We start from the raw sequence: 15946 nt of genomic DNA on the forward strand, positions 1-15946 counted from the left end.
TAGTGTAGCTTCTACCTGAAGGAAGAGTGTTACATACAAGTTAATAGGTTATCTGTTTATCTTTTTTTCTAATAACTGACAAATTTCTCATAGTAATTTCTTAATTTTTATTTTTATTTATTTTATTATTATTATTTTTTTTGGTGGTACTGGGGTTCCTGGAAGCCCTTCTACCTCTGGGCTACACTCCCAGACCTATTTTTATATTTTTTATTTAGAAACAGGGTCTCCTAAGCCAGCGCGCGCGACTGGCTTCGAACCTGCGCAATCCTCCTGTCTCCGCCTCCCAAGCGCGGGGATTACAAGCGTGCGCCACCACGCCCGGCTAATTTCTTAATTTTTAAATTTTTTAAACTCTTCCATAAATGGCTTTGTATTAGGGAAGTTGTTTGTGGGGCTAAGATCAAATCCTGGGCCTTGTGCATTGCTAGTAAGCACTCTACACTAAAAATATCACTGACATTTTAAGAGCTTTTCCCGGTTTCTGTTGTCCTGAAAGCTTTGTTTAAGTATTACTTCATTTTTTTTTTTTCTGTTGAGGAATTTGTTGCTATTGGCCTATTGTGTTTTTCTCTCTCTTTAAGATAACTATAAATTCAAGAAGTGCTTCAGCCCCTCTTACAATCTTCTCCCCATTTTGGAGTTTAGCATAATATTGAATGGTGAAGGGGTCTCTTCTTTATATACTTGTATGTCGTATAGTTTTTTCTATTCATCATGATATTAGGGTGGCCCCAATGAGTCTTAGTTTCACAATAGTTTACCAATGTCATGCTTTTTTGGTTATCTCTTATTGTTAGTTACTTGATCATTTGCTTATAGACAGGAAGATTGCTGGCTTGAGGTCAGCCTCAGCAACTATTCTAAAATCAGTGCATGCAGAAAATAATGAAGTATATTTTATACTAAGACACCAGTTTGTTATTGTTGTTCAAAACATATATATTTGAGAAAACAGTTATAAAATTTGGTATTATGAAACTGAAAAAATAGGAGAGGGCATTATTGATATTATAAAAGAATACTTAAGATGTAAGTACTGCTGTTTCTTTAAATATAATTGGCCACCCTAAACATGAGTTTTGAGTCTCTAAAAAACAATATTCTGTTGTTTTTTTCCTCTAGAATATGTCTTTTATGTAAAGCAAAAGAATAAGTTCTCCCTCCATTAAAAAATAACTAATGGTACTGCCATGTGATGTTTTTTCATATAAATTGGCTTTTTGTTCCCTTTTCGCTAAACCACAGACTTTTCTGACAAACCATATAACTACATATAACAGCTATAAAATATTGTAAAATATTTTATGCTAGATTTATTCAGTAGCCAAATAATGCTCATAATTTGAGATCATATCTGATAAAATCTCCTGATCATATAGCTTCAGATTTTACTCTCTGGCTTGTTTCAGTGATATCTTAAAAACTAAGTCATTGCAGTTATAGTCCCAAGTAGCTTTCTTTCCTGCATCGCCTCTCACATAGTTTATCTCCTTTGTCAAGTCTGTTTATTTACCAGTTTTTATTTTCTGTATGTCCAAACTCTACCCTAAAACTCTCCATTGTTCTTTCAGAAATCCTATGAGAAATAGTGTTTTATTATTGTTTGACTGATGAAGAGCTCAAGTTCTAGACAGAGTCAATGAGATAGGCATCACACATGCAGGAAATAATCAAACTAGGAGTAGACTGCAGGTCTATCATGATTACAAACCATGAGTTTTCCATGGAGCCGTATTACTTGCTTATATTCAGCATCTAAAATATCTCATATACTTTTGATATAAATGAGACTGACTTAAGTATTATTGCATGTAGGAACTGACTCTAACATGGATAAGGCACAGAAATCAATTACCAACAGTGACATTGTTTCTATTTCAAAAAAAATCACCATGTTGGAAATGAAGGAATTAAATGAAAGGCAGCGGGCTGAACATTGTCAAAAGATGTATGAACACTTAAGGACTTCATTAAAACAAATGGAAGAACGTAATTTTGAACTGGAAACAAAATTTGCTGAGGTTTGATATTAAAATTTTTATCATGTGATTATAGAATAAATAATTAGACATTGTATTATTGTTAAGATGCTTGTTAGTATCTCTGAAGTAGCTTATTAATATAGTTCTTGTGCCTAATGAATAAATAAAAGGTTTACTTTAAAATCTGAATTGTTTAAAATTAAGGCAGATATTTTCATATGTGATATGTTTCTTACCAATACATTAGTAGTGTACAAAAAAGTAATTAAAAGCCGGGTGTGTTGGCGCACGCTTGTAATCCCCGCGCTTGGGAGGCGGAGACAGGAGGATGGCGCAGGTTCGAAGCCAGCCGCGCTGGCGTAAGAGACCCTGTTTCAAAAATATAAAATAGGTCTGGGAGTATAGCCCGGAGGTAAAAGGGCTTCCAGGAACCCCAATACCACCGGGAAAAAAAAAGTTATTAATTAAATTGCCTTCCATTACTATCCCTTCATTTAATAAATATGTATTCATTGCCTATTACATATCAGACCTTATATCAGAGGTACAGTATACCAAGAGAAAAACATCAATTTCTGCTTGCAGGAACTACATTCCAGTAGGTTTTAGATTTTTTTTTAATGTGATCAGAATCATTGAAGTATCTAGCAGGAAGTAATTTGTAAATTTTCAAATTTTTATGATTAAACACTACTCTTATGTTTGTTTACACTGAGAATTAATGTATTTTCCAAAATGTATATGTGTATGTGTGTGTATATATATATGTGTATATATATAATTATAAATACATGATTTTTATTTATTTTAACTGAGTGAGAATTATACTAATAAAATTTTAATGGATTTAGATTTAATTTTTAGGAGAAACAACTGAAGTAAAGTAAAATGAGCATATTGAATTCCAAACATACTAAGAATATTAGAGGGCTGAGGATGTAACTGTAGTAAATCACCTGACTAGAGTACACAAGGTTGTGGGTGTGATCCCCAGCACTGTAAGAAAAAAGAAAAATCAGAATTTCAAAATTAGAAAATACTGTGAGGCCTAATATAAATGGATTAGACTACAACCACATTTTCTATAGTTTATTCCCGATTCTTTCCTGTCTTTATTCTCTTTTGTCTATTCTTAACACTTCACACCTATGTCTGGATCAAGACAAAGTAAATAGGACTATAGTAAACTATAGTAAACAAGAAAAATATCACCTCAAACTGATGTATTTAGGCTGTAGGTAAAGCATGTGCTTAGCACTAAGCACAAGGCTCTGAATTAGATTCTAAATACTCACATGCGTGTACACACACACATACACACACACACACATCTGGTATATGTGAACACTTTTTTGTTACTTTTTTTCAGCTTACCAAAATCAACTTGGATGCACAGAAAGTGGAGCAGATGTTAAGAGATGAGTTAGCTGATAGTGTGAGCAAGGCAGTAAGTGATGCTGATAGACAACGGATTTTAGAGTTGGAGAAGAATGAAATGGAACTAAAAGTTGAAGTGTCAAAGTAAGTGCATGCTGACAGTTTAGTTATTTGATTAGCTGTGTCTTCACTAATTTGTCTTTAAACAACGTAGCAGTAGTCTCAGTGGTGGTTGATGATGAATAATATTAACAAGATTGATTTGTAATAGAGTTAAATAACAGAAGAGGAAATGACTTCTCAAAATTTATATTTTTTCAAATTATAATAATAATACTGCAACCCAGGTATGGTGGCACACACTTGTAATCCCAGCTCGTTGGGAGGCTGAGACAAACAATCGTGGTTCGCAGATAGTGTCATCTACCTACTAAGGCCCTTTGCAACACAGTGAGACCCTATTTCGAAATAAAGAATAAGAAATAGGGCTGGAGATATAATTTGAAGGTAGAATTCCCCTGGGTTCCATCCCCAGTATGAGGTGGGGGGACTATTGCAGAAAGCACTGAATTTGAATTTTTTTTTTTTTTAAGGCAGGGAGAGATGGAGGAGGGAATGGTCATAATGCAATTATAATTAATTTTCTTCCAAGAAAATAATAGTAATTCTATATATTTCATAAAGTTGCCGTAAAAATATAAAGAAAAGCTTAGATTCTGATTTAATTTACATTGGGCATTTGCTATGTACTAGGCATTCTGCAAGGTATTGTACATGTGTTAGTTCATGCAGTCATACTTAATAACCTCGAGGTAATGTTTTCATTTCACACTAGGAAAAAAGCCCAGGTAATTTAAAATACAAAAACATAAGCCAGGTGTGGTGGAAGAGGAAATGACTTCTCAAAATTTATATTTTTTCAGATTATAATAATAATATTGCAACCCAGGTGTGGTGGCACACACTTGTAATCCCAGTATTTGGGAGGCTGAGACTGGAGGATCATGGTTCGCAGACAGCCTCAGTTACTTAGTGAGGCTCTCTGCAACTTAGTGAGACCCTGTTTCAAAATAAAGAATAAAAAGTAAGGCAGGGGGTGTAGCTTGGAGGTTGAATGCCCCTGGGTTCCATCCTCAGACCTGCAAAAAAATAAATAAATTAAAAATAAAATACAAAAATATATAAGGTATGTATTTGTAGTAGTGTACTCACTAGCTTTTGTAATTAGGTGCTACTTCAATAGAAAAATATAGGGAGCACTGAGTTTATCTGTCAAGCACAAATAAGATTATATTTTATAGCATACTCTTGAAGTGATAACCATTCTTTTGGAGCTTCATAGTCTTCTTTGGAATGTTGGTAATTGCCAGTCCTTTTCACTAGCAAGGACACTTTGTCTTAATCTTCTCTCTTCATGGGCCATACCCTTTAACTGATCTGTAATTTTTCATTTTATCTAATTAACCAAAACTTCTGTTACTGCCTGTAATGGCTTCTGATCAGTATGAGGAAACTTGGCCTGTCACACTAATATTATTTAGTTCAAAACAAACTTTACATTTTACCTTGCCTCTTATCTTACCTGAGAAATCATAGGGAACTTGTAAAACTGACTTACCATCAAGCTCCTGTTTTATAATTATGGTAAATGCATATTTTGGTTTTCTTTCATGTTTATAATAACTTGTAAATTAAAATATACAACAAACCAACCAGGAAACCTAGGAGTTTTAAATTATTATGTTCTTAATTGTAATGATATCAGGAAAAAAGTTTAATACCTCATTGTAGCATTTCTCAAATTCTGGTAAGTATCTTATGAAAAAAGTATGGGATCAAGGGATTTTTGGCCATATACATTAAATTTGAGTTCTATTAGAGCTCAGTATTTAGTGATCCCAATAGTACATATTATGAAATTTCAAGGAGGGGAGGGATGTTGGGAATGGAGTTTTTTGTTGTTTGTTTTTTCTCCTAGCATGCTTGATGATATATCATAGAATAAGATTTCATGAAACAATTCAAAAACCCCCTAAACTTTTTGTATTTTATATAAGGAAGAGATGCTGTAAACCAATTACTGTTCCAGAAAGGAGTCAGGAAATTTAGAATTTTAGTATATACTTATAAAATGTAGCTCATTGACCCTTAAATACCTTGTCACTTCCTAGATTGAGAGAAATCTCTGATATTGCCAAAAGACAAGTTGTAATTTTGAATGCACAGCAAGAGTCCAGAGAAAAGGAAGTAGAATCTGTCAGAATGCAGCTGCTGGACTATCAGGTATGTGCTCTATTGGCTTTTCTATAGAGAACCAAAATATTTTCTAAATTCACATTAGATATTGGTATAATATAATTTTATTCAGAAAGTTTTTCATCAAAGGTTTTTATTTTTGTTTGTTGGAACATTATTAGAAATGCTCTAATTTGAAATACTATTTGTAAATGACTACAGATTCATCATATAGTTAGTAAGTCTTTAATTATATTATATTTTCTTGTACTTATGTGTAGCTTTTCAAAAATTCTTGCATACTTTTGAAGGATTAAAAACACACATTTATTGTCTACATTAGTCTTGTGCCAGTGTTATTTAAAGTTGGAAACAGTAATATTATACCTGTCATTTAGTAGAATTTGATTTTTTTTTTTTTTTTCTGGTACTGGGGATTGAATTCAGGGAGATTCTACTCTGAGCTACACCTACAGCCCTGTTTTTTAAAGTTTTATTTTGTAACATGGTCTCACTAGGTTGATGAGATCACCACTTACTGAGGCTGTACTCGAACCTGCGATTCTCCTGTCTCAGTCTTCACGTACTAGGATTACAGGTGTGCATCACTGTTCCTGGCTTAGAAATGGGCTTTAAATATATTTGATTCCAAATTTTCTTTTGCAATTCTCTGGTAATTATTTTTATTAAAGCAACGTGAACTTTTTAAGGAATCCATGTGACACACTATTTAAAAATTTTATTTAATAAATCATGATTTTAAATTCATGGAAAGTTTCATTGTAAAAACTTGAAATGTATTTACAAATATGTATGTTTTTATACTAGGCACAATCCGATGAAAAGGCACTAATTGCCAAGTTGCACCAACATATTGTCTCTCTTCAAATTAGTGAGGCTACTGCGCTTGGTAAGCTGGAGTCAGTGACATCTAAACTACAGAAGATGGAGGCCCTTAATTTACGCCTAGAGCAGAAAGTGGATGAAAAAGAGCAGTCTCTTTACTATGTGCGTTTGGAGGGGAGAAACAGAGCAAAACATCTGCGCCAAACCATTCAGTCTCTGCGCAGGCAGTTTAGTGGAGCTTTACCCTTGGCTCAGCAGGAAAAGTTCTCTAAAACAATGATTCAGCTGCAAAATGACAAACTAAAGATAATGCAAGAAATGAAAAATTCTCAGCAAGAGCATAGAAATATGGAGAACAAAACATTGGAGATGGAATTAAAGTTAAAGGGACTGGAAGAGTTAATAAGCACTTTAAAGGATGCCAGGGGAGCCCAAAAGGTAAACATTTATTTTTAAATTTAGTATTTCCAAGAATTATACAGTAATTTTACCTTTTTAATATGTGCCTATATGAAAAGTTTAATATGCAACCAAAATCCCAATTACAGTTAATTTGTATTTTATAAATTAAGAGTTTGGCTACTTGAATGCTAGTTATAAAAGTAAAATGAGGCTTTTCTAAGCAAAGATTTTAGCAAAAATACTTAGATTATATAATATGAAAGACTTGAACATTAGAAAAGTTCTTGAGTGTCTTAATGGTTATCAACTGATTTCTACTGTTCATAGTATTATCTGTTTAAAATTACTTATAAGTAGTAGGCCCACATTTAGCCCTCATTTGGAAGTAATATGAAAATTCTTGCAACTAAAGTCTATTCTCTATGATAGACATATTTAGGATTTCTACTTTTGAAGTTAGTATCCGTGTCTCAGTGATATATTTATAGTAGATATTACAAATGATAGTGAATAGAGTGACAGTGAATGTTACTGATATCCATAATTTGAAGAATGTTTTATTGTGATATCTCACATATTCTTAAATAAGTCTATGGGAATTTTAAATAAACTTGAATGTAGCTCAACCAAAGGTAACTTTATGCATTTTATTGTAGAATGTCCATTAATTTCAATAAAGTCATTGTGATCGATAGGCAATTATTTACTTCTATAGCTATTACATTTATATGTGATTTATAAATTTTAGGTAATCAATTGGCATATGAAAATAGAAGAACTTCGTCTTCAAGAGCTTAAACTAAATCGAGAATTAGTCAAGGATAAGGAGGAAATTAAATATTTGAACAATATAATATCTGAATATGAGCATACAATCAGCAGCCTGGAGGAAGAAATTGTTCAGCAGAACAAGGTCTTATTTTATATTTATTTTGGCAGTTTTTTTCTAAAGTTTTAAACAACATTCCACAAATAATTGTTACTCTCCTAGTTGAGTGCTTTCATTATTAATAGGTGATAAAATAATCGTTTTCAAGTTTTAAAGTACTCAGAAAATATGGATTTATTTAGTTGGTTGTAAGAGTACTTTTCAATTTAACACAGGAAATGTGTAAATAAGCTTTTTGGTAGATTAATTTCTATTTTGCTCTCAGTTATTTAGCTTCCCACAATTGTAAGTATCTATTGGCTCTCACTCATGGAGTAGAAGGAAGTCTGCTATAGAAATTTTTTTTTTTTTTTTTTTTTTTTTTGTACCTAGGATTGAACTCAGGGTCATTTTACCTCTTAGGTACACCTCTAGCCCTATTTTATTTTTATTTTTGAAGCAGGGTATTATTACTAGGTTGATAAGATACTGTAGAATTTTAAGTACAGGAATTTGGAGACTGATAAAATTAATCAAGCACAGAGATTTTGTTGTTCCCCCTGCTTGGATTTTACCTAGATGTCTGTGAAATTTTACATTTGCTCCCATAAGATCTTACCTCTTAGTGCTAAGATCTAACTTACTAGTGCAACCTTCATCAACCACCAGGTATGTAATGGTAAACCCTACCATTAAGATTCCCTAAGGAGAGATTATTTACCTTCATTTTTTTCCATAGTGTTTGTCAGTCTTTACCACATTATAGATTTGTTTGTTATTGGCATCTCCTACTCACTAGAACATAAGTTCCATGGTGACAAAAACATGGCTTGCTTTGTTGCTATGTTTATATTACCTCAAACAGTGCTTGGCATAAGGTATATGTCGTTAGGTATGCTTTGGATGAATGGATAGATGAATCGATTGAAATCTTGACTTCACACCTGCCTGTTTCTGTTATCTTATGCAAATTACTTCACTTATTGAGTTGATATCCTTTTCTCTAAAATAAAATGATAATAGTGACCTCAAAGGGATATTTTAAGGATTAAATAAGAAAGTGTATGTAAAATGACTTTCAGATGCCTGGTGTCTGAGTGTGTTTCTGATAAAAACTGTCTTTGTTCAGTTTCATGAAGAAAGACAAATGGCCTGGGATCAAAGAGAAGTTGAGCTGGAACGTCAGCTAGATGTTTTTGACCATCAGCAAAATGAAATACTAAATGCAGCACAAAAGGTGAATGTATGATCCTGTTACTACTCTATAATGTGGCTTACAACAAATGTTTTCTAAATCAGATATAAATTTAACTGATATTATCTTTTTTATTTAAAATGTATCTTACACATTTATGAAAGTAATATTGTTTTGTCTCAATGAGAACATGCTATTTCTTTATAGTTTGAAGAGGCTACAGGATTAATGCCAGACCCTAGTTTGCCCCTTCCAAATCAACTGGAAATGGCTCTAAGAAAACTTAAGGAGAATGTTCGAATAATCCTAGAAACACAAGCAACTTGTAAATCACTAGAAGAGGTAATTAAATAATTTATATTTTCAGTACCATATTATTGGTTTTGTTTGTGGAATTCTTTAATATTTATTAATGATGCATAAAATGATGAATCTGATGCTAATTCCACTCTCCTATTCAGCTATAATGTTTCTAATAGCTGATATGACTAATTTGAATTAATTTGATTACTAGTCACTTTTGAGCACGCTGATAAGTAAAAATGAGCATCAAAGGAAATGATTAATTGTAGCTTTTTGAGCAATATTTTACCTTACCTTGTGTGATCATTTCTTGCTTATTTTTATATTTTATTTTGGAGTGCACTACATGCCCTATGAGTCAATTTTAATTCACCCCTTTGTAGGAGTGGTTAAAAATAAAGGTAAAAATAGAAATTGCCTATGTAAGCTGGACATGGTGGTACACACTTATAACCTCAATATTTGGGAGGTTGAGACAGGAGAATTGCAGGTTCAAGGTAATCAGTGCGCAGTAACTTAGCAAGACCCTGTTTCAATATTAAAAAATAAAATAGGACTTTAGTTTTAGCTCAAAAGTAGAATACCTGGGTTCAATCCCCAATATCCCTGCAAGAAAAAGAAATGAAGTAATAGAAGGAAGAAAGGAAGGAAAGAGGGTGGGAACTCATGTAATTTAGGTATGAAATTTGATGAATAGGTGATCAAATCTATTTTTTGTTAATTATTCAGAAAATAATATAAACAATATTCTCACTTAATATTTCCCTAAACATATTAATTATAAATGCATTTAATTTTTTGGTATAAATTACACATGTTAAGTCAATTTAGGAAGCAGGTTTCTTTGGTAATAGTAAGGTTTCTTTTTTTTCTGATACTGGGGATTGAACTCAAGGGCATTCTACCTCTCAGCTACACCCTCAGCCATTCATTCCTTCGTTTGTTTGTTTGTTTGTTTGTTTGTTTGTTTATTGTACTGGGGATTGAACCCTTCTACCTGTAGGCTACACCTCAAGCCCTTTATATTTTTCATGTTGAAATAAGATATCACAAGTTTGCCGAGGAGGCTCTTCTCAAACCTATAATCAACCCATCTTAGCCTCCCAAGACCTGGGATTACAGGCATGTGCCACCACGTCTGGCTATAGTTTTTGTTTTGAAACAAGGTCTTACTAGATTGCTGAAAGTTTTCTACATTTCTGAGGCTACCTTTGAACCTCCTGTCTTAGGCAGTTCTCCTGTCTCAGCCTTCAAAGTATTGTGACTACAGGCATGCACCACCTGGCAGTAATTGTAAGATTTATAATTTAGATGAATTTCCCCTGAATTATTTGATTTAAAATATCCACTTATTTACCTTAATATTACTAAAGAGAAAAACTTTTTTCATTTCCTCCCAATACCACTTCTATACTGGCAGTCATTCCCAGGGGCTGAGGCATAATAGGCAAGTGAGCTACCATTCATTGAGTTCTATCCCCCCCCCATGTTAGATGTTAGGCAAGTACTCTACCATTGAGTTCTGTCCCCAGCCTTTTCTTTTCTTTTCCCTTTTTTTTATTTTTTATTTTTTTTTTTTTTTGAGACATGGCCTTGCAAAGTTACCGGAGTTGGCCTCATACTTGAAATTCTCCTACCACAGCCTTCTAGACAGCTAGAATTACAGATGTGTGCCACCACACCAGGCCTCTGCTTTTTAATCAACTGCAGATTTAAAAACAGCGGTTCAGTGACTTCAGCCATAAAATTTTGTATTTATACTCACTCATATCACTTTTTAAACTAGTCTTCTAGTGCTCTGATAGTCAGTAGATCTAAATAAAGGAATGATGCAGTACATTTTCTTTCTTAATCTAGCACCATCACTCATTTATAGTTCTAAAGTACAGTATCTAAATAAAGTGCCCCGATTAAATCTCATTTGTATCCTAATCATGGAGTTTTTAACACATTTGATTATCTTATAAGTAAATTAAAATATGCATGTAAAAAACTACTGTTTATTATAAACATAGTGTGAAAATAAAGTAAAACTCATTTTTGCTTCTAATTAATATTAAGATGAAGCATTTTAACTGAAAAAAATAACACTTCAAAATGTATTATGATTTAATTGCAGAAGCTAAAACAAAAAGAATCTGCTTTACGATTGGCAGAACAAAATATTCTGTCAAGAGATAAAGTGATCAATGAACTGAGGCTTCGATTGCCTGCCACTGCAGAACGAGAAAAACTTATAGCTGAGCTAGGTAGAAAAGAGCTAGAACCACAATCTCAGCATGCTATGAAAATTGCTCATCAAACCATTGCAAACATGCAAGCAAGGTTAAACCAAAAGGAAGAAGTACTGAAGAAATATCAACATCTTCTAGAAAAAGCCAGAGAAGTATTTTATCATATTATTTCATGTTGTCTATTATTGTTTGTTTGTTTGCTTGTTTTTATTGGCACATTGGAATCATATATCTTGATAAACTTCAGGGTGATAAAGGCATACATGCACATACTACTCATTGAGACCCCCCAACGTTCTCATGCTCAGCACAGTGATTAGTTTTTGTATGTATATCAAGACTGTTGAAGTGTTTCCCTATTATTATGTGTTTTAGTCAAATACCAAATATTATTCTGTTGTAAATGATAGTTCAATTTTTGCTTTCAAATGATTCTATTTAGGAATTGTTGCTTTCACATGATTGGATTATAGAGCTGTCAGTAAAACTGGTAGTTTGTGTTTAACTAGCTAAACCAGAAAGACCTGTCAAGGTGAAACTGTATGACTTAGAAAAATACCAAATGAGTTTATAAATATGTAAGGATTGAGGCAATAATTTAGAATGAAATTTGTCACATTGGTAATAGAAAAAAGTTAAAAGATGATAGTTACATGTTATTCTAATGTTAACAATTAATTATGATATAAGGCTTGGGTTATCAGTATGCACATGTGCTTGGGAGATATATACTGGTCAAATATAAACATGTTGATATTGTTCTATCTTAGAGGCCTTTTAGAAGATTAAAAATAACATCTTACGACCCTTGGAACAGAAACTTAAGAGATATAATTTAAAACATAACTTTGATTCTTCTGAAAAACAGGAACAAAGAGAAATTGTTAAGAAACACGAGGAAGACCTTCATATTCTACATCATAAACTGGAACTACAGGCTGATAGTTCACTCAATAAATTCAAACAGACAGCTTGGGTAAGTGGCAAGAACTTTGTTCCATTATTTTATTTTATTTTATTTTATTTTTTTGAGATCACATAATTTAAAATTTACCTCTCTTCACTTTTTCAGAGTTGCATTCCTCCCACCTTTTTGTTGCCAAATTAATCTCTTGAAAAGACAGCTCTGGTCATTTCTTGTCTTAGACCCAAATCCTTTAGTAACTTGCTTTTGCTCACAAAAACATGGTTATACTCCTTAGCCATGTATTTAAAGTTTCCTGTAATATCTGACCTAAGCTTTTCTTTTTAAGTTCTTATTTTAAGTTTATGTCTAACTGCTTTCCATCTTCTGAATTCTGCTCCTCTTTGCTTCATTGTGTATGTGTGAAATGACCTGTCTTCTACCATTTTTAATACATTTTGTCCCATTATCCCAGATGTGCAAAACCTATAACAACTTAAAATAAGCAACAGATGTACCACTTATGGTAATTTTGATATACTCGTTTGAAATAATCATGTTGTTAGAGGTCCATTATTTTGAGAAATATAACAGGCAAATGATTAGAATGATTAGAAATTTCCATGTACATATATGAAAATATAATAAAGGATCTACTGCTCTAGATTCTGATTTCCAACCTATTTTCATATTTTCGTCAGTTTTGTTGTAATATTTACAGAATTGAAAATATGAGAGTTAACAGGTTAATATTCAACATTAGAATCCTTGAGCCTTACTTCATTAATTCAATCAGCACTTATTTATCCCCTATTGCACATTGACTTGATACTAAATTTTGGGACCACAGAGAATAAGACCTCTACCTTGTCTTCTTGAAGCCTTTATTGCTTATTAAATTATTAAGTTTTAGATTCTGTATTTTGATAACTTGAAGAGGGAATTTATAATTATGGAATAAATAATGGCATTGAAATACACATGCCTATGGCTAATGTATTTGTATTTCACAGGATTTAATCAAACAATCTCCTACTCCAGTTCCTACCAGTAAGCATTTTGTTCGCCTGGCTGAGATGGAACAGACAGTAGCAGAACAAGATAATTCTCTTTCCTCACTTTTGATCAAACTAAAGAAAGTATCACAAGATTTAGAGAGGCAAAAAGAAATTACTGAGTTAAAAATCAAAGAATTTGAAAATATCAAATTACGGTAAGTTTTAGAAATGTGTTTTAAGTGGTAATTAAAATATAATGAAGACAGATTTGTGCCAGCCACTGTTCTGAGACCTTGGTATATATTTTTTCACTATATCCTCAGTTCTATTTGTGATGTATGCTCTTCCTCTGTCCATTTTTCAGATAGGATATGAGACCTCCTGGAGGCTCAGTAAATTGAGAAGATGTGGAAAAGCCAGTTAGAAGCTAGGCAGTTTGACTCAAAAGCCAATCCAAATTCTTCTCTAGAGTCTCATTTGTGACCTCTTTGAGTGTCATTTTTATCCTCTGGAAGATAGAAGACAGTATTTACCCTGGCTCTTTTGTTACCATGTAAGGGGAGGGGGTAAGGAGGTCTTTCCAGAGACAGCAGCAGGCTCTATTCAGACCTTCAAGTTGTTGACCACATGGCAGAAAAGAATTTGGAGATGAGTTGAATTTTAGTAAAGAGAAGAAAAGATTTATTAGAAAGTGAGGGTGGAGGTACGCACTCTCAGATCAAATTACTGGCCATCTTGAGAATGAGAAACACTGCCAGGGCTTGACATTGAGTTTTGATTAGAATATATAATTAGGTGGAATATATATGCTCCACAGCAGCTGGACTTTCCGTCATATTGGGTATTATTAAGCAAGGTATGTTTCCCTATTAGGGGGCCTGATCTGGTTTCAACTTAAAGGCTCAGTAAGCTCAGTTGGTTGATTGGGTGATTGGACCCAAGGGTCAATCAAAATTACTCTACCTTCAAGAGGTTAATGGTCTCTTTCTCTTGAGGTCTTGTTTCTGTTTTGCTGCATTCCAGAAAACTTAAAAGAAACTGGAAAGTTACAAAATAATTTATAGGCTGTTTAGGTCTTTCCTGTTCTCTAGACTCACAAGTTGTTTTATAGTTCAACAGGGACATTTTTCCTTTAGTGGATGAGTATTCTCTCTATTCATAAATTTTCTTCCCACTTTCAGAGAAGTTATATGAAGGCCTAATGGAACTGTATATGAAAGTAACTTGAAAGTTGGAAAATCACAAATAAATAGAGAACATTTGTTTATATACCTAAGAGTGTATGGCACAGAATAGAAGCTCAGTAAATGTTTGTTAAATGACAATTTGCTTTTGCTTAATTATAATGACAGTAGAGTGTTCACAGCATTCATTGTATTAGAGATTTCAGACATGGTTCAACAAATTTATCAGGACAGATTTGAACCCTAAAATAGGTTTATAATTATACAATATATAATCATTGTAAAACTTTTTGGTCTCAATTTTCTTATCTTTAAAAAGTGAGAAAGTTTTTATACTTAAATATTCTAGCTCTGAATGGTTACTTACTCATATATGTAAGGTGCCTTTTTGTTGATATGTAAGAGTTGACACTTTTTAGCAACAGCAGTTGGTATATTTTTATCTGCTTTTTATTAAGTTATTTATGAGATTAAATCTAGGTAGACAAATATTACAGAAGTAGAAAAAAATAGGAAAGGTATAAACTTACCAATAAATTTCATGAGCTAACAATTAGTAGCCCCTTCTAAGTTTCAGTATGTCAAATCTAAGATAAATGAAAAAAGAGCCGGGCGTGGTGGCGCACGCTTGGGAGGCAGAGACAGGATCGCGCAGGTTTTATTATTTAATTATTCTATTAAATAGAATTTTATTAATTCTATTTTATTTATTATTCTACTTAATTTTATACATGAGAGGATATTTTTGGTGTGGTTAGTTTATGTTGTTTTGGAATATAAAATTACCTATGATTTTCCATCTAGTTTCATAGTGTAGAAAACAATAATTTTTTTTAAATACTTGTATTATTTTTTGCTACATGAAATACTAGACGTAACTGTTTTATGGATTTATATTTTTATCAATCTTGGTGTTAATTGCAACAACCAGCCTATGAAATACATATATTTGTTTTCACCAGGCTTCAAGAAAACCATGCGAGTGAAGTGAAAAAGGTGAAAGCAGAAGTAGAGAATTTAAGGTGTCTCCTGGCACAGTCACAAAAAGAGTCACAGAGTTTAAAGTGTGAACTTCAGACTCAAAAAGAAGCAAACTCAAGAGCTCCAACAACTACCATGAGAAGCCTAGTAGACCGGCTAAAGAGCCAGTTGGCCTTGAAGGAGAAGCAACAGAAAGTAAATATGGAAAATTATTAACCTTTTCTAGAAATACATAGGAAACAGGAAAGACAGAAAATAGGGAGGAAAAATGGAAAAATTGTAGAGATTTGTAACTTTTGAAAGATAAAACATAAAACTGTTATAACGAAAAATTTGAGCTTTTCTCATTTCTTTAAATAGGACAGCTGTTTCAAGACAGTTCTAGTCTTATCAAGTACTGTCTTAAATGCAGATGTAGTTCAATTTACCTTCAG

At 32.8% G+C, this 15946-nt stretch overlaps 1 protein-coding gene across 2 annotated transcripts in view; it reads left to right on the forward strand.

Annotated features, from left to right (window-relative positions):
* Positions 1 to 15946, forward strand: part of CEP290 (centrosomal protein 290) — a gene marked incomplete at both ends in the record, with an annotated part of 100544 nt that overhangs the window by 52412 nt on the left and 32186 nt on the right. For both annotated transcript variants that reach the window (XM_080706162.1, XM_080706163.1), the window contains 11 exons: positions 1819 to 2024; positions 3355 to 3506; positions 5534 to 5645; positions 6426 to 6881; positions 7594 to 7758; positions 8843 to 8950; positions 9116 to 9250; positions 11331 to 11597; positions 12314 to 12421; positions 13363 to 13562; positions 15494 to 15707. In XM_080706162.1, coding sequence (XP_080562288.1) covers positions 1819 to 2024; positions 3355 to 3506; positions 5534 to 5645; positions 6426 to 6881; positions 7594 to 7758; positions 8843 to 8950; positions 9116 to 9250; positions 11331 to 11597; positions 12314 to 12421; positions 13363 to 13562; positions 15494 to 15707 — 2123 coding nt within the window. The remainder of the gene's footprint in view (positions 1 to 1818; positions 2025 to 3354; positions 3507 to 5533; positions 5646 to 6425; positions 6882 to 7593; positions 7759 to 8842; positions 8951 to 9115; positions 9251 to 11330; positions 11598 to 12313; positions 12422 to 13362; positions 13563 to 15493; positions 15708 to 15946) is intronic.

Source organism: Muscardinus avellanarius, assembly GCF_963383645.1.
Source record: "Muscardinus avellanarius genome assembly, chromosome: 11".
NCBI classification, from domain to species: Eukaryota; Metazoa; Chordata; class Mammalia; order Rodentia; family Gliridae; genus Muscardinus; species Muscardinus avellanarius.